At 42.7% G+C, this 19,366-nt stretch overlaps 1 protein-coding gene across 3 annotated transcripts in view; it reads left to right on the top strand.

Annotated features, from left to right (window-relative positions):
* LOC128695849 (uncharacterized) overlaps window positions 1–19,366 on the top strand; it is a 166,935-nt gene that overhangs the window by 138,864 nt on the left and 8,705 nt on the right. For all 3 annotated transcript variants that reach the window (XM_053786740.2, XM_053786738.2, XM_053786739.2), the window contains exons 5-11: window positions 7,443–7,576; window positions 14,104–15,238; window positions 15,700–15,816; window positions 16,210–16,322; window positions 16,734–16,861; window positions 17,438–17,576; window positions 17,876–18,183. In XM_053786740.2, coding sequence (XP_053642715.2) covers window positions 7,443–7,576; window positions 14,104–15,238; window positions 15,700–15,816; window positions 16,210–16,322; window positions 16,734–16,861; window positions 17,438–17,576; window positions 17,876–18,183 — 2,074 coding nt within the window. The remainder of the gene's footprint in view (window positions 1–7,442; window positions 7,577–14,103; window positions 15,239–15,699; window positions 15,817–16,209; window positions 16,323–16,733; window positions 16,862–17,437; window positions 17,577–17,875; window positions 18,184–19,366) is intronic.

Consider the following 19,366-nt stretch of genomic DNA (forward strand, 5'->3'; position numbering starts at 1 on the left):
AGCGCAATAATGGTGACGCAGCGCAATACTGGTGACGCAGCGCAATACTGGTGACGCAGCGCAATAATGGTGACGCAGCGCAATAATGGTGACGCAGCGCAATACTGGTGACGCAACGCAATACTGGTGACGCAGCGCAATAATGGTGACGCAGCGCAATACTGGTGACGCAGCGCAATACTGGCGACGCAGCGCAATACTGGTGACGCAGCGCAATACTGGTGATGCAGCGCAATACTGGTGACGCAGCGCAATACTGGTGACGCAGCGCAATACTGGTGACGCAGCGCAATAATGGTGACGCAGCGCAATAATGGTGACGCAGCGCAATACTGGTGACGCAGCGCAATACTGGTGACGCAGTGCAATACTGGTGACGCAGCGCAATACTGGTGACGCAGCGCAATAATGGTGACGCAGCGCAATACTGGTGACGCAGCGCAATACTGGTGACGCAGCGCAACACTGGTGACGCAGCGCAATAATGGTGACGCAGCGCAATACTGGTGACGCAGCGCAATACTGGTGACGCAGCGCAATACTGCGCAGCACAATACTGGTGACGCAGCGCAATACTGGTGACGCAGCGCAATACTGGTGACGCAGCGCAATACTGGTGACGCAGCGCAATACTGGTGACGCAGCGCAATATTGGTGACGCAGCGCAATAATGGTGACGCAGCGCAATAATGGTGACGCAGCGCAATAATGGTGACGCAGCGCAATACTGGTGACGCAGCGCAATACTGGTGACGCAGCGCAATACTGGTGACGCAGCGCAATACTGGTGACGCAGCGCAATAATGGTGACGCAGCGCAATAATGGTGACGCAGCGCAATACTGGTGACGCAGCGCAATACTGGTGACGCAGCGCAATACTGGTGACACAGCGCAATAATGGTGACGCAGCACAATAATGGTGACGCAGCGCAATAATGGTGACGCAGTGCAATAATGGTGACGCAGCGCAATACTGTTGACGCAGCGCAATAATGGTGACGCAGCGCAATAATGGTGACGCAGCGCAATACTGGTGACGCAGCGCAATAATGGTGACGCAGCGCAATACTGTTGACGCAGCGCAATAATGGTGACGCAGCGCAATAATGGTGACGCAGCGCAATAATGGTGACGCAATACAAGTAATTATGAGGCAGAATTTATGAACAGTCTTCAAGGAAAATTATCAACTATTGCTATTTTTCTCTGTGTGTACATGAAGTAAATATTAAAATAATTAGTTTCTTATATTTATAACTTGTTCGTCTTGAGACACGCTCACCATTAATGAAATATTTAATTTCTAAATATTAATGAATGATATATATATATATATATTATATATATATATGTCGTGCCGAATATGTAAAACTGGTCAATTAGCAAGAACTCATTTAAAATTAAGTCCTTTCTAAAATTTTCTCTTATACGTTTAAAGATATATTTTTTTCATTAATGTTGATGTAAAAAATTTTAATTTTGCACCAAAAGAATCTTAGAAAACTTACCTAACCTTATTATAACAAGAACAATTTATTTTAGCCTAACCCAACTAAATATATTTTAGATTTGTTTACAATAATTTAATACTAAACAAACACAGTGAAATATATTTTTTTCGTTAGGTTCAGAATGATTTTGGCGAAATTATTGCATACACAAATTTTCCCTTGTCCTATATGGCAAGATGAACGTTGCTATTTAAGCTAAGATCGCAAGTTCTGCCTATTCGGCACGACATATATATTAGGGAAGTACCACCTCTATAGCTGGAATGGGGACCTTCATCCTCAGAGAAGACAATTAGCGTACCTCAGGAAGACAAATGAATGATAAATTAGACACATGTGCAACTCTTGGGTATCTTTTTTGAGGAAACGTTTCGCCACACAGTGGCTTCATCAGTCCATACAAAGGAGAATCTTGAAGAATAGGAGGAGAATGAGGTAATCAGTCCCTCAACCTTGAGTCGATGTGGTCAGTCCATCAATCTTGAATAGAATACGGCATACGTGCTGAGAAGGAGCTTATAAACCGTTGGCAGGAGAGGTTCAGAAGTCATAGGTCGTGTAACATTTGGGATCTTAATACTTGGGAATTCTTCGCTTGCCTAATTCTTGGGCACGACCTACTTCAACATTGAACAAATGTTACACGACCTATGACTTCTGAACCTCTCCTGCCAACGGTTTATAAGCTCCTTCTCAGCACGTATGCCGTATTCTATTCAAGATTGATGGACTGACCACATCGACTCAAGGTTGAGGGACTGATTACCTCATTCTCCTCCTATTCTTCAAGATTCTCCTTTGTATGGACTGATGAAGCCACTGTGTGGCGAAACGTTTCCTCAAAAAAGATACCCAAGAGTTGCACATGTGTCTAATTTATCAACATGTCGGTTCTCTGAACCATTCATCTACAAACCTGTCAGACACTGCAACTTCTTGGGATCTTAATACTTGGGAATTCTTCGCTTGCCTAATTCTTGGGCACGACCTACTTCAACATTGAACAAATGTTACACGACCTATGACTTCTGAACCTCTCCTGCCAACGGTTTATAAGCTCCTTCTCAGCACGTATGCCGTATTCTATTCAAGATTGATGGACTGACCACATCGACTCAAGGTTGAGGGACTGATTACCTCATTCTCCTCCTATTCTTCAAGATTCTCCTTTGTATGGACTGATGAAGCCACTGTGTGGCGAAACGTTTCCTCAAAAAAGATACCCAAGAGTTGCACATGTGTCTAATTTATCAACATGTCGGTTCTCTGAACCATTCATCTACAAAGACAAATGAAGACAAAGACAGACTTTGACTGGACTAAGCTTTGTTGTGTAAGGGCTTTATCATGTCTTGACAACACGACACAGAGTATCGGATTCCCAATAAAAACTTTGCTCTGGAACCTGTGTCTTTGTCTTTATGTTGTTACACTTCCGGGCCAAACATCTTCCACAGGTCGCTCACTTGCCCTCTAATCTGCACCTTTCGTTTACCAATGCAGTTATATTGTTTGTGGCCAAGATGTGTGTGTGTGTGTGTGTGTGTGTGTGTGTGTGTGTGTGTGTGTGTGTGTGTGTGTGTGTGTGTGTGTGTGTGTGTGTGAGAGAGAGAGAGAGAGAGAGAGAGAGAGAGAGAGAGAGAGAGAGAGAGAGAGAGAGAGAGAGAGAGAGAAGGGAGGGAGAGGCCCACCTGCGGAAGATGTGTGTCCCGGAAGTGTGCAAGCAAGAACACCTGGGAAGTGGTTTATCAGTCACTGGTGCCGGGGTGGATGAGATGGGTGAGGCAGCGGGTGAAGGCTGCAGGATGATAACGTTTAAGTGATGGAAGTATGAGGGAATATGTAAGAGTTGATGATGGAGGATGAGTGAACAGGAGGGATTAAGAGGAATAAGAGTTAGGAGGGGGATTGGGTAGGGATGTGTTTAGAGGTGTTAAAGAGAGGGAGAGGGAGAGAGAGAGAGAGAGAGAGGTAGGGTGGGTATCCCGGGGTAGGATAAGCAAGGCCAACTGCCGCACCTGGGCAGGCTGACACCTGCATCATACCTCCCTCGTTGCCTCACCCACAACTGTTTACTTAACCTATATACCCCTGCCCCCACCACAACCTCCCCTGCCCCCAACCACTACCTTCTCTGCCCCAACCACTATCCTCCTCCCTCACCTCCTGCAGTCTACCACTCTGCCAACATCACACAGTAAAGATTAACATAAAGACTATTTATTTCCAATGTTTACAATGTGTGATTATAATTTTGATTTGTTGAGTACAAAGAAAGTCACTATCATACCGGGACATTTCAGCAACACGACGAAAGTCACTCTCCAAACTTTCTTTCTCACCACCACCACTATCACCAAAACCATTTTCACCATCTCTCCTCTCCCTCTTCAATCATACCGATAGTTCAGCACAATGTATCCCCTCCTGTGATGAAATATGACAAGGAAATATATACCAATGGAAATAAGTCACTCTTGACTTTTTTGGGTTATCACAGGTTCTCTTTACATATGCTGCCATGTATGATAATATGTGCAACTATCTGTGTATACTTGAATTAACTTACTTGCTATGTATATATATATCTTTCATTCCCACTTATCATATAGAACAAGGTAGCAGCAAATTGCGCATGTATTAAATTTAGCTGAAAAAAAACCGTCCACTATGATAATTTGCACACCTCTAGCCACCTGGAAGTTGAGTACACATACCACCTGTCCTTCAACACTGTGAAGACACTTTAGTGATTCTTTGCCAAACACTCTGACCTTAGTTGTTTACAGAGGCAGATCTCAGCATAAGCCACTTAAGATCGTAATAACACGATTGTAAACAACCCAGGAACCAAACCCAGAGCAAGCCAGTTTTAAAACTAGCGGGTCAGTGCTCTCACTATTGTTTCAGGCTGGCGTAACAAGATGGACCCAACTAGGTGCACAGGGGTGAGATTGGTACATAAAAACTTGTATTTGTGGTCACCGTGGGTCCTCCTGCTGACCTTTCAGACCCACGCTAACTAACCCTTGCGTGGGCAAAATATATCATTAGTAAAAATAATCGCCGTAACTAAGAATCATTTATCTGCGAGAAAGAAGCTGATATTGTCCATGAAGGTTATTAGGAAGCAGACCACAGTTCTCTCAACAGGATATTATTATAATCATGGGGGGGGGCGCTAAACCCGTAGAATTATACAGCGCCTGTGGGGGGATGGAAGGTATTCAGGCTTAATTCAAGGAACCGGAGCACAGATCCAATTCCCTAGATCAAGAGCCCGTCACCAGCATCAAGGAACCTCCCTTGTGGGGTAAAGCAAATATTGCGAATATTGATGGAAAATCCTAACAATGTCAAAATCAAATTTTCTTGATAATGGAGAGGTAAAAATGAGAATTTTGCATTTTAGTCAGTGAATTCTAATTTACAGTATACAATACATAACTTTTTTCCTAAGAATTTATAACTTCTTGAAACATCAGAATTTATGTTCGTTATCATCTATGGGTATAATAACGGCGTAAACTAAAGACATTACTAAATAAACATATGATCTGTTCTCAGAATTATGACTTCTTTTAGTGTGCAGACACTTCAAGAAACTGACCAGGACATTTCTTGGAGAGTAATATTTTGTTCTAAGGGTGAAACATTGTCACCTCCCAAAAGTGCAGAGTTTCACTCTGGAGGGAGGAGAGGAGAGGAGAGGAGAGGAGAGGAGAGGAGAGAGAGAGAGAGAGAGTTCCCTGGTCGATACATTTTGGTTTGCAATCTGACTTTTAATCCGTTGTGTGTGTTCGAACTCCCACAACATTAATAATAAAATTGTTGCAGTGAGAGCACAGGAAAGTTTGTGTACCAACGATGAAAAGTCCTGAAAATAAACAAGAAACAAGAGACAGAAGGATAGATAAAGAGGCCGCTGCCATATCCGTCTTCACTGATTTCTAAGATCATCACGAGAACAATAATGGTATATCCATCCCTTCCTTGGACGCAGAAGTGATAATGATAGTAATAAATGGAACATGGTAATTACTTGATAACTGATCACAAATTGTAGCTGCTGCCTCAACAACGAGCTCAGGATATTGGTTGATTTCAGGAGCTGTCAGTTTGCAGATAGAATTATTTTGGGCTTTTGTTGTGAGGAGATGAAAGGGAAAAAGAAATGAAAACATTAAATATTTCGTAAAATATTTTTATTCTCAAAAGAAAATGCGGGAGGGGAAAAAAAAGTAATCTGGATTTGTTTTTAAAACTCCTATTTTAACTTGTTAAAAAAGAGTCCAAAATTACATCTATCTTGAATTTAACAAATCTTCATCCTTGCAGACGACTAACTAGGCAGGTGTACAATATTCCAGGTTTGTATTATCAAAGATTCCTGGAGACTGATAAAAAGTGATCTAATCGTTATAATCATAACTATTTTTTATAAAGGGGTGGACCGGTAAGCCAGTGGAAGGCCTCGGTCAGAAGACCAGAACCTCCAGCTGCGGGTTGTCATAGACCAGCGTCAGGAAACACTTGTCCTGATTCCTAACAAACCTCGCCCAGTCTAACCAGGAGACAACCGTCACTATCTCTCAGAATATAATTATTCCTTCTTGCTTAAGAGGCTTCAGAGACGAGGTTAGTAACTCTCGCAATACACCGAGTCTCTTACAGTTTGTGGGTCAACGCGTCACCTTTGGAAGGACGGGGACTGAGTGAGGTTAGGCCAAAGGCGCCGTGTAACTTTCAATAGAACACGTATTGTTAATAATCATTTAAACAAACTCGAAATACGTCTCTATTGTTTGCTTTAAAAGAAGACTTCAATATTATGTAAAAGAAAATGGTAAACTGCACATTTTTAATTTATAGGAAGTCCCTGACCGAGTTACTTACTAATTTGTGCGCGGGAATGAGTTGAAGAATAACCCAGATCTATCTTATACTACACGCAACACCAACTACCATCAGCACAAATGTCATCACTTCCTCAGTCAACCGAGAAATCACCGCCACCACAATCACAAATCAAGACCACCAGCTACAATCACCATGGCAACTACCATCGACCACCAATACCATTAACCACAACCATCCACCAACACCATCACTTTCCCTGGCTGCCTACATACACTATCATCTGCATTATCCCGAACACACACACACACTCACACAGTACATGGTGATAAACAAGACACTTGCGTCTTGTTTATCATCATTTATCTCATTTATCAACTCGTCGGTTTTCTAATTATTATTATTATAATCAAAAAGAAGCGCTAAGCCACAAGGGCTATACAGCGTCGGTTTTCTAAACCATTTATTAAAACACAGTGTATGGTAATCGCATATTTCATTACCCTATGTGGTGGAGTATAACTGAGACGCAGTTGACTGTTTCCCCACCGTGTAACTTATACTCGTAGACTATAAAACCTAACTCTTATATGAATTATAGGTACTGGAAAAGTATAGTTAAATATGTAGAGCTGGTTTACCATAGTTGCCTTTAAGTTATTACTTAAAGAATGGAAGTAAATGGTATAAAATGCCGACACAATGGAAAAATGAACATGTAAGCAGTATGATGTGATCCTTTTTTGACAACGTTCCGCCCACAGTGGGCTTTATCAAGTCACAAACATATCAGATCTGTTTGTGACTTGATAATGTCCACTGTGTGGGGTAATGTTGTCAATAAAGGATCACATTATACTGTTTACGTGTTTATTTTTCCATTACTCAAAGTATGGCCCTTTGTAAATGTTATTAAACCTCTACAGGGAGCTTTATCAGGTCGTAATATTTGATTAAGCAATGCAAGGAGAGATACTTCTCCCTGTTCTGTTGTCTCTCTTTTCACTCTGTGTACGAGTATCGAGCTTCAACCAAATGTAAAGAAATAACTGACTTTAATTCTTCTCCTCCAGGCTCCGGCAGGACACGGTGTGTTGGTGGAGATAGTCAGACTAAGTCTGCCCAGGTCCCGTCGCTGCATCGGTAGCAGACTGCAGATTCTGCCAGGGCTGTCAGCAGACCAGGGCTATACCAGGCCGCTTGCCAAGTGGGTCTAAGAGCTTCGTGTGTGTGTGTGTGTGTGTGTGTGTGTGTGTGTGTGTGTGTGTGTATTAAAGCAAGGTAATAAGTCTGAACTGCATGACGATACCCTCATTCCCCAACTGAAGTCACCTAACTCAGGCTGAGAAATTTCATTCTATGTGATGTCGTATGACACGGTAAAACATGGTGCGTGACGGGTGTTCAAGTTGAACAAAACTGAACATGCTTACCTCTTGCTCTAACTTTCTGAAACGTCTTATAAATTAAGAAGTGTCTCAATGGGTTATGAGCCTGGCCCATCGCCGGGTTCGTAACCCATGGAGCTGGAAAAACTCTCGGAACTTATCAAAGACAAGGTGTTGCTCCCAACGTTGCATCAACGATTGCATGTGCTTTGATCCCCTGTGTTGCTTGCTTTGTTGACACTAAATCACACCGAGAAAAATTCTGGCTGTACAAGCTGAATTGTACTTATTCTGGGACATCAAGGCGATTACTGAGAGACGTGAGTCAGGAAAATTGAATCCTCAGCACCGCTGGCCTAAATTCTAATATCCCTGTCCATTGTACAAACACTTGTGTTAAATACCAGACACTTTTGTTAAATTTAACTTCCATGCGCTGAATTCTGGTTACACGTGTTAAGATTACTAACGGTCGACGTGTTTCTTACACTGTGTAACCAATTCGTATATAATTCACTCGTATTTTAGAGAGTTTGCTACTGTCTAAGACTATTATGTTCTCAGAGAAGTCACAGTACTCAACTCTCCCGCAGTGTCCTGAGAGAATCCACACGGAAGTCATATTTTCAGTTTTCGTACACTAGAGGTGTACTGCATGACACAAGGGCAGTGAGAGTGTTCTTTCATGGCTAATATTAATGTTTCATGGCAACACGTATACCAGTGTTGCTCTCAGACGTGGAGGTATTCAGGTCACCAAGCGAAACAAGAAAGACTCTGATAGTGAATATTATTATTATAATCAAGGGGGAAGCGCTAAACCCGGAGGATTATACAGCTGATAGTGAATAATAAAGAGGCAAAACCTTGCAAAAACAAGCATATAATAGGACAATGTTTCGCTCTATGTAGATTCAAACCCCAGCAAAATCTTTTAGTACAACTTAAATTTGTTTACATAGTTATCGATAATACGTTATTTCATCCGGGTAAAAATCTTCGCTGTTCATTAAAAAGAATAAATGATACCAGAAATTATTTTTTTAATCTTCGTGAGAATAAATAATAGAAAACATTGTGGAAGCGGGAAATGAACACGGTTCTGAAGGTGACGCCATTACTGAAGCAGGAAACAAATGAAGGACAGTTGGAAGATGCAACTTGAAATATTTGCTAATAAACAGAAGAGGAATCCACCCAGTCAAAAAAAAAAAAAACTCGAGGGCAGACAAAGATTTTTATATTCATAGGGAATCGCTAAATAGATAGGAGTCGAAGGGGAGGTAATCAGGTTTGAACCTAGGAAAGGATGCAAAACTTTAAGTGACTCTCGAGAACCCTTCACCAGCATCAAGGAACCTCTCTCGTGGAAACCAGCATCAAGGAACCCCTCTCGTGGACACCAGCATCAAGGAACCCCTCTCGTGGAAACCAGCATCAAGGAACCCCTCTCGTGGACACCAGCTTCAAGGAACCACTCTCTTGGACACCAGCTTCAAGGAACCTCTCTCGTGGACACCAGCATCAAGGAACCCCTCTCGTGGACACCAGCATCAAGGAACCCCTCTCGTGGAAACCAGCATCAAGGAAACACAGCATCAAGGAACCCCTCTCGTGGACACCAGCATCAAGGAACCTCTCTCGTGGAAACCAGCATCAAGGAACCTCTCTCGTGGAAACCAGCATCAAGGAACCCCTCTCGTGGACACCAGCATCAAGGAACCTCTCTCGTGGACACCAGCATCAAGGAACCTCTCTCGTGGAAACCAGCATCAAGGAACCTCTCTCGTGGAAACCAGCATCAAGGAACCTCTCGTGGAAACCAGCATCAAGGAACCTCTCTCGTGGAAACCAGCATCAAGGAACCTCTCTCGTGGAAACCAGCATCAAGGAACCTCTCTCGTGGAAACCAGCATCAAGGAACCCCTCTCGTGGAAACCAGCATCAAGGAACCTCTCGTGGAAACCAGCATCAAGGAACCTCTCTCGTGGAAACCAGCATCAAGGAACCTCTCTCGTGGAAACCGGCATCAAGGAACCCCTCTCGTGGACACCAGCATCAAGGAACCTGGTTCGAGAAACGTGCGCAAACACTAGGACGTACTGGCAAGCATTTCGATCCTGGGACCTTCATATCATCTAACATACGAAAGCTGACACTTAAAAAAAATTTAAAACAAAGACGTACGCAAAAATACTGATTAAAAAAAAGTATACAGGACTGTGAATTGAAAATTAATGAGCATTTTAAGTTCGTGCGTTGAAGGTGAACAGCGAAGGTTGGGTACTGCCCAGTTGCTCAAGGCTGGTAGTTTGCTGGTAGGTAGTGGCACGATGGTGGTAGATGGTGGTAGGTTGCTATTAGGAAGTATGAAGGGTGGAGGAAAGTTGTTGATGTGGTACTGGTAGAATGGTGGCTGGGTGTTTGTAGGATGGTGATTGGAGGGCTGATTTAGTAGGATGGTTGTAGTGAGCTTGTGAGGTGGTAGAAGGGAAGAATTGTGGTAGGGGGGGGGTAGTTAGCGCTGGCAGAGGTGTATAAAATGACAAAGAAAATAAGGTGAAGCAACAAATAAAAGATTTGATTGTCACATAAAATAGCCACGAAAAGGGTAATAAACACGTCATAAAGAACGCCAGGAGGGAGGTAACAGTACCTTTGTATAAGAGTAACGGCTGTTTGATAGATACCTTTGTACCACTGTTACAGCATGCACGTAACTGGGAAAATGGTAGGACGGATAACGAGAACCTTCCAAACTAGGGACGCCAAGCCCATGATGGTTCTCTTCAAATCGCTTGTGCTCTCTAGGCTGGAATACTGCTGTACACTAACGGCCCCCTTCAAGGCTGGCGACATTGCAGACCTGGAGAGTGTACAAAGAACTTTCACGGCACACATAAGTGCGATAAGGCACCTAAATTACTGGTAACGGTTGAAGGTCCTTGATCTGTATTCCCTGGAACGCAGGCGAGAGACATGATAATATACACTTAGAAGGTCCTAGAAGGATTGGTACCAAACCTGCACACGAAAATCACTCCCTATGAAAGCAAAAGACTCGGCAGGAGATGCAACATTCCCCCAATGAAAAACAGGGGCGCCACGAGTACATTGAGAGAGAACACTAAGTGTCCGGGGTCCAAGACTGCTCAACTGCCTCTCAGCCTACATAGGGGTCTACTGGTAATCCCCCTTGACTGTCTTTAAGAAAACACTGGACAGGCACCTGAAGTCTGTACCTGACCAAACGGGTTGTGGTTCGTACGTCAGCTTGCGTGCGGCCAGTAGTAACAGCCTGGTTGATCAGACCCTGATCCACCGTGAGGCCTGATCTCAGACCGGGCCGCGGGGGCGTTGACCCCCGAAACCCTCTAATATAACAAATATCCTTTGTCATGTCCATATAATTTATCTCTTATATTACTATAACGTATCTTAAGTTTATACACTTTATGCTTTTTGATACATTGGAAATTTCCTGTCAAGGGTAAAGGAAACACATTTATTATCACTCATTCCATAGCTGTTTTTCCAAAATTTCATGGACATCACAATTCGAATGACCAACCAAACTGTAACAGCCCTACTTATGCTTCAGCGAGCGCGCTGTAATTCCTACCTGCTCGAGCCCGGCTAATGAGATTATCTGAAGCCTTATATAAACGCTACCTTGCTTACACTCCAACAGCATGTTAAATCCCAAAAAGATTTTGTTTCCACCTCCTCAGATCTTAGCTCCTCTGCCAGATGCTCGAGCCACTACCGCATTAAACTCCCTCATATCCATCTTTACATATAACCCATCAGTGACTTGTTATTGTGCTTAAAGTTGGTCACTGAGGCTGCATGTAACCTGTACACCAGTCAATTATACTTTAATTCATAGAACAAGATTTGAGAAATCTCAGAGGATATATACACAAGAGACATTACAGCTATTGGAATATATATAACCTCGTAATGTCAGGAAATGTACATACCAACTTTCAAAAAGAGTTTATATAATAAAGTATAAAGCTTCTGTAAAATGATATGTAACAGTCACTATGTGACAAAAACGACTCTCTTGAAGCTCACCCAAAGTGGTCAGGTCACTTAACCTTTCTTACCTCTCTTCCTGTCTACCAACAACCTTTTGCACTGATCTATCCTACCCCAACCCTGCACCTCAACATTCTAATCACAGCTTAAACCATACCCCCGGCCGGGATTGAACCCGCGGTCGTAGAGTCTCAAAACTCCAGCCCGTCGCGTTAGCCACTAGACCAGCTAGCCACAGTTTTGAGACTCCATGACCGCGGGTTCAATCCCGGCCGGGGGTATGGTTTGTTTGCAATCGTGTCATTACGATTTCTTGAGTCATGTTCACAGCTTAAACACCGAGGCAATACATTGGATGTATATTCTGATTAGAATATTTCTTGATGTGTATGCCTTGAGAGCCTCAATGTATATACACTAGCAAGGGTACATAGCTCAGCATGTATATTATAAACACTGTATTAGTGATGAAATTATCCTTTTCTGGCGTTTACCTGGTGTATACGTGGAGAGGGTTTCGGGGGGTCGACGCCCCCACTTTGAATCATTTCGAAAACCTTGAGTTTTTAGGCATGATTTGAGATGGCCCCCCATGTGATGGTAAGTATATTATTATAATAAAAAGAAGCGCTAAACCAGGTGGTAGGTATATTTGTCAGGAAACAGGACAAGTATTTCCCGACGTGGGTCTTAGTCATATGATGACCCACAGCTGGAGCTTTTAGTCATCTGACCGAGGCCTTCAACTGGCTTACCCCTCCACTCCTTTAAAAACCATGGTTACCATTATAACCATTATTGCAGTAGTTTCCCCATGTGATGCGCTGCTATATATGATAATGTAACTGTATTTGTGTATTCCTGAATGACATATTATGCAGACGGCCTGTACTTTTGAGGTGGAAAAAATGCAGCATCCACACAGTAAGAAACACTCAGAAGAAAATAAATTTGTGTAATGAGTAGCGAAGATTGTGACCTAGTAAAAAAAGCAACTTATTTGATATTGTAACAGGTCAGAGGTCAATATAACAAACTGGTAAAACAGCGTTAATAACTCATTCTATCATTCTACCTTATTCCTAGTATATTTCCTATATAGTATGATAATAAGGTATTAAAATGACCCCAATGGAGATACGTCACTGACTTTTTTTGGGTTATCCCAGGTTTACATATATTCTGTTATATATAATAATCTATGTAACAACTGTGTTTGTGTATACCTGAACGAACTTAATAAGCATTCACTAAATTTAAAATAGATCACCCTAAGTTCGTTTTCTTTGGAAGAAAAAGAAAACTTCTCTCTCTGGGGTAACTTACCCTTGTAACCATTGAGACCCTGGGTCAATCTACACACAATTTATTAAGTACCCATTATCTAGGGAAATATATTGCAAGTGTAGTATTCCATTTATGACCTACTTGACTTTCCTGATGTGATGTATATAGAAATCTAGCAACTGTAGATGACAGTTCAGGAGATACTACAAGGACCACAATGGAAGTCACTTTGGTTGACTTTCTTGGGTTATCCGGGTGGGTAATTTAGTTATGTGTAGCTGTACCTAAACTTATGTAGACTCCAACCCAAGACAGTTTCAACTAATGCCCCTTTCCAGGGAGGAGCAATGATGCCGGGGAGAGGTTCTTGATCCAAAGATCTGGACCTGCTCTCACCTTCCGCGGATCGGACCTAAATGCTTCTTACTCCCTCCCAGGCGCTACACGATTTCTACGGGTTTAACGCTTCCATATGATTAATGATAATATTACTATTATTATTATTATTTTGTTTCCTGTCCATAGGTAGTAAAGATTTGGAACTAAAATATATCGCTAAGAGATTCTCAAACATTTCACCATTGATTTATATTAAAATTTGTGCGCGCGCGCTCACCTATTTGTGGTTGCAGGGGTCGATTCACAGCTCCTGGCCCCGCCTCTGCGCTGGTCGCTACTAGGCTCACTCTCTCCCTGCTCCATGAGCTTTATCGTATCTCTTCTTAAAGCTATGTATGCATTTTGCCTCCATTATATCACTCCAGATTGTTCCACTTCCTGACAACTATGTCTGAAGAAATGCTTCCTAACATCCCTGTGACTCATCTGAGTTTTTAACTTCCAGTTGTGACCCTTTGTTGTTGTGACCCATCTCAAACATCCTGTCCCTATCCCCCCCTTCCCCTGTCAATTCCTCTCAATATTTTATATGTCGTTATCCTATCCCCCCTATCTCTCCTGTCCATCTGTGTATGTGTAACATAGATTTTGACACATGAACGTCATCTATTTCTAGGTTCTGTGGACGGACACCCAGAACAAAGTTATGGAAAACAACGTTCTCTGAGGTGGATATTGAATACAGGAACAGCAAAACCGGCGGTCTAAAAGTGAAGACCGGAGGGAAAGACCCCAGAAGCAATGCATTTCAAAATCTTAACTCTAACAACAGAAACAGAACACATCCATCGTCACGTCCTTACCCCAGAAGACCTTTGGCATCCACTAGAGCCGAGAAACTAGAGCGGATCAAGGCCCTACAACGATTATATCAACTCAAAAGACAGGGAAATAATCAGTCCCAGACAGAGAGGAGCCGCAAGCAGCCCACGCAGAGCAGAAGGCGTTATTATCAATACCAACAGTCCAATAGTCGACGTTTCTACAGACATCTAAATGCGTCTACAGATAGCTTCTCAGATCTCCCTGTCAGCCACAACCTGCTAGTGGATGGTGATCGTTATGTGTACGATCTAGAGAGCAAGACATATGGGGCCGTATCAGACCATCCCAAAGCAAAGACTGTCAGACTTCTCAGTGTTGGTGAACCCTCCTGGATTAACTCCAATTTCATCAGCCACGACGGGATAAACAATACTGATATTATCCACTACATGGAAGAGCCGATAACGGTGCAGGAAACTCTTCAACGTCATAAGAAGAAAAATTCGAAAAAGCCCAAGAAATCAAAGCGAATTAAATTCCTCAGCGAGTTGATTAATGCTTCTCCAGGAGAGTCGACTGAGAGACACCCGAGGTCCCCTCAGGCGGAGTCAGAAACTGACCGCCGGAGCAATGGCCGCCAAAAGAACCATCGCGCGCGATACCATATCACCCGCGGTCGTAATAATTCACGTAGACAGCAATACAGAGTCACTATCACTAACCATAAGCGTCCCAGCTCTGGCAGAAAAGTCCCCGCACTACCACGCAAGGCGCTGGATACCATCCCTTATCACTCTCGAGGACGTAATGAAATTATTCCTCAAAAGCCCACCAAACCCAATATTCATGGCGGCGGGAAGCATCCGTATACCCCCATGAAGAACTTTGGATATAAACATCCCATAGACGAGCAGAGGCCAGCGGTGCCAAGTCAACCTGTGGAAGGAAGCAGTGCAAAGAGACCAAAGGAATATTTTGTAATTAAGGTAAAGAATTAATTTCGAGTTTCAAGTTTTCCTTTGCTAATTATGTGTTATAATTCATACTTGAGTTCACTGAGGCTTATTTTAATGGGATGTGCTAAAGGTTTTGACATCAATGTGTTCAACAATCTTGCCATTTGGATACAGAAGTAGAACTAGGGATAAATTTGGGAAAAAATCCCAGTAACAAAAATAAAATTGATGTGTAACTGCACTGCCCTACCATCTGCAATAGGGTATTATTGGCAGTTAAAATACATTAGACCAAACATGTATCTACCGCTAGACATATTTAGTGGACATCAGGCATAGGACAAATATACTTAGTTAGAAATTGTTGTATGGACATAAAACACACTTTTATAGACTGTATGATGGTGGAGACGTTTCTGTGAAAAGATACCGACCAAGCTCTCCTGACCCTGACGAAAGAATCTCTTGAATTAAGTTAACCACGGTTACAGGTTTCTGCCTTCCGGAGCGGGTGTGGAGGTAAGGTGAGGGAGGAGAAAGGAAGATTCTCCAGCCCTGGATACCCGCGTAAGACAGGTGGCAAGACTTCCTGCTTCTGGAGGTTCAAGGTAGGAACCCATTATTATTCGCAGGACTGAGAATGGATTCCTTCATCTTTGTCTAAGGAGAATCCTCCTCCTCCTTACCCCCCTTCCCCAGAATAAGCGCCTCACCCATTAATACTTGATCCAACTCTTACATACACCCACTGTTTTTTGAAGCCAGTCATCTATGGACTTCATTACCCCAGACTACTTTTGTCGTCTCTAATCACCAATATCTTATGAATCTCTTCTTTCCTCGCAGTCACTTCAGATCACCCATTAGATGCCTTCCCATCCACTGAAAAATTAAAACGCTTACAGCATTGGGGAATGTTGCAAAAGTTGTCCAATTTTTCAGTTTCCCATCAATTACTCCTCTATGAAATGTCATCTCAGCCTAATTCATGTTTGCCTCAGACTCCTGCTGGGAGTCACTGGAAGCTGGAGTGCAAGGATTTCCGTATCCGCAAGTCTGAACAGTGTCTACGCGATCACCTAGCCATCAGAATCAACGATGCTGGCTGGTCAAGGTGGGTTTGAAAACTATTTAAATCAATTACTTTTCTGAGTTTGTTGATATGTTTAGGGTGCAGAGTGTTTACGTCTAATTATTTATGCCTATTTGTGTTTTCCCTGTTTATGTCCGGCCGTGTTTGCATCCACGTACTTGTTCTTATCTGATTATAATAATAATCAAAAAGAAGCGCTAAGCCACAATGGCTATACAGCTGTTCTTATCTGTTACAATTTTATACATAGCCGTCTTCGTCAGCCATGTTTGTCTAGCCATCTTTATACCTCCTCTTCTTTATGTTTGCTCTTGTTAACATCATACCATATTTACACTGAATAACGTTTGTCTCAACGCATTTAATATACTGTGGTTAGGTTCGTTCCATTTTATTGGCTCGTGTTCATATTAAAATCATGTCGTGCTGCAGGTACTGCGGGCGGGAGGGACCCAGTTTAGCCCTCACCTCCTCCCACCAGGCTTCCGTCGACGTTGTTCTCAACACCTTCAGGAACAACTCTGCCAGAATCTACTGCTCCTGGGATACCACGCGAATAGGTAGGTGTAGATTATATTTAACGTTAATTACTAAGCCAATGTGTTTGTCTACTTCCTGGTGGTGACACACGCACCTTCTCCTGTCTGACATCCTGGAGTTAACCCATGGAAGGGGTTCGAATCTCTACACATTAAATCCATGTGGGTTATTTATCCAGCGCAAGGCCTAGTGAAGGCTCGATCCTCTGTCCGTTAATCGCGAGACATACTACCAGACTGAACTTATGTAGATGTGGATAAGAGGTGTTGTAGATGTACAGTGTGGTAATACTATTACCACACTGTACACCTGTCTTCGGTGGTTTGGTTGATAACGTCCTCAGCTCACATACTGAGGAGTCCAGAATCGATCCCCGGCACGGGTACAAACATTGAGCACATTTCCTTCCACTTGTCGTTCCTGTTCACCTAGCAGTAAGTAGGTACTTGGGTGTTAGTCTACTGTAGCTGTGGTCTGTATTAGTTGTTTCATGTACTTATAGAAATAAAAAATAATTATTCTTATTACTAATTCTTAACTGTTCTCAGTGTTGCTACGCAAAAATTTCCCTCATTAAATATTAAGTTGATTCGCAGATGAAGCGGAACAGCAGCAGCATCACAACTACGGTAGATATTGGAGCTACAACCTCACCCGTGCCACCACAACTACCACCACCACCACTACAACCACAACCACAACCACCACTCCGCCACCTGTAGCATCGCCAGCTAGGTCAGAGCACGAATTTTGCATAAGTTAAATCAGGGGGGATGTACTGTGGTCCTGGTGAAAAGCTTTTAATTCATGAAACAGGAACCACTTGTTTCGGATCAAATTTGATTGCTTCTCAATTTCCCCAGGTGTTTAATTCATATGGGCATAGCACTTCGCAGTGTTACTGCTGTTATTCAAAAAAATTATACCACTACTACCTGTCCTTGCTTTCAACTTCATTGTCTTCCATCCACATAGGTGTTGTATAACCCCCTACGGTTTTATCTCAAGTAATGTACCCGCTTTCGGGCCAGCAGGTGGAGCTGCCAAGACTACACCCGCTTGACGGCAGAACACACCATGTGCAAGTCTACACCCTCCACCTGCTCCATCTACCACGAGGGTGTCACTAGACACGACATGGCGGCCATCGTAGAGACGCACAACAAGTACCGGGCCAAGGTGGCCCGCGGGGAAGAGGGCGAGGGACTGCCCGGGCCACAGTACTCGGCTTCAGACATGCAGGAACTGGCTTGGAACGACGAGCTGGCTCAGGTGGCTCAAGCCTGGGCCTCGGCATGTCCAGATTACCACGACTGCCATGACTGCCGCAGAGTTCTCTCCAGTAAGATACTGTTCCTCTCTAGTACCACTCACTGCCATACATTATTTACCAGTGAACTTAAAATCCCGGTTTTAACCCTCTTTGCCCACCTTCATAGAAGGTCATATTAACCTGGGTGGCACATTTTCTTGAAACTGTAGACGTTTCGGTCAATTCTATATTATCAAGCCACGACAAGCGTCCATAACGAACCGAAAATCGCCTAAACTTTCCAAATTATGGTTTAGCTGTGATTTGTGTAACATTATTTCTCTCTCAAAATAACCTATAAAATGTAAATTAATTCCTTGCTCCTAGCAAGGCCTGGTCACAGACCGGGCCGCGGGGGCGTTGACCCCCGGAACTCTCTCCAGGTAAACTCCAGGTAGCACACAATTACCACTGCGTGACCCAGTTGGGATTATCTGTTCCCTGTAAATATGATGCATGTACTCAGTAATAACCCACATGGGGACAGAAACCCAGAAGACGAGCCCAGGAGGGGGTCGAAATATACAGATCAATTAATCTCCCGAGTTTTTGTCTCCATATGGGTTATCATCGAGGACTGACAAGTGTTCATTACATCTTATTCATGATTCCTATCTTTATTCATTACCTCTCATCCACTCATACAGCTTTCGTGTCGTCAGTTCCACGTAAGTATATTCCAAAACATTGCTAAGTATATTCCAAAATATTGCTTAGTATTTCAAAATTTTGCTAAGTATATTTCAGAATTTTGCTAAGTATATTTCAGAATATGGCTAGACAGAAAATATTTCAGGAAATTTTATTTGTTGATTAGCATTCTTCTTACCCATTTGTGGTTGCAGGGGTCGAGTCACAGCTCCTGGCCCCTGCTTCTGTTTAACTAGGTTTGCTGGCTGGTCTTGTACAGTATCAAGCGACATACTTTAGTGATATTTATCAGTTAAATTGTTTGAACGCCAATGTGTGTGTGATATATATATATATATGCCTGATCTAGGATATATTTAATATAATTTGGCTAAAATAATACATTAAGCTAGGTTAAGTTAGCTAGACTTCTAACTTACATCATTGTCAGTTAAAAATATGTCAATCTATTTTTTTTTTTTTAAAGTCCAATTTTTATGGACTTGGGCCTATTCGGCAACTTCTCAATTTTAGTTTTGATCCTGCAATAATTTCACACAGCTGGACAATATCTATCTTTATA

The sequence above is a fragment of the Cherax quadricarinatus genome, chromosome 41 (genome assembly GCF_038502225.1).
Source record: "Cherax quadricarinatus isolate ZL_2023a chromosome 41, ASM3850222v1, whole genome shotgun sequence".
Lineage (NCBI taxonomy): Eukaryota > Metazoa > Arthropoda > Malacostraca > Decapoda > Parastacidae > Cherax > Cherax quadricarinatus.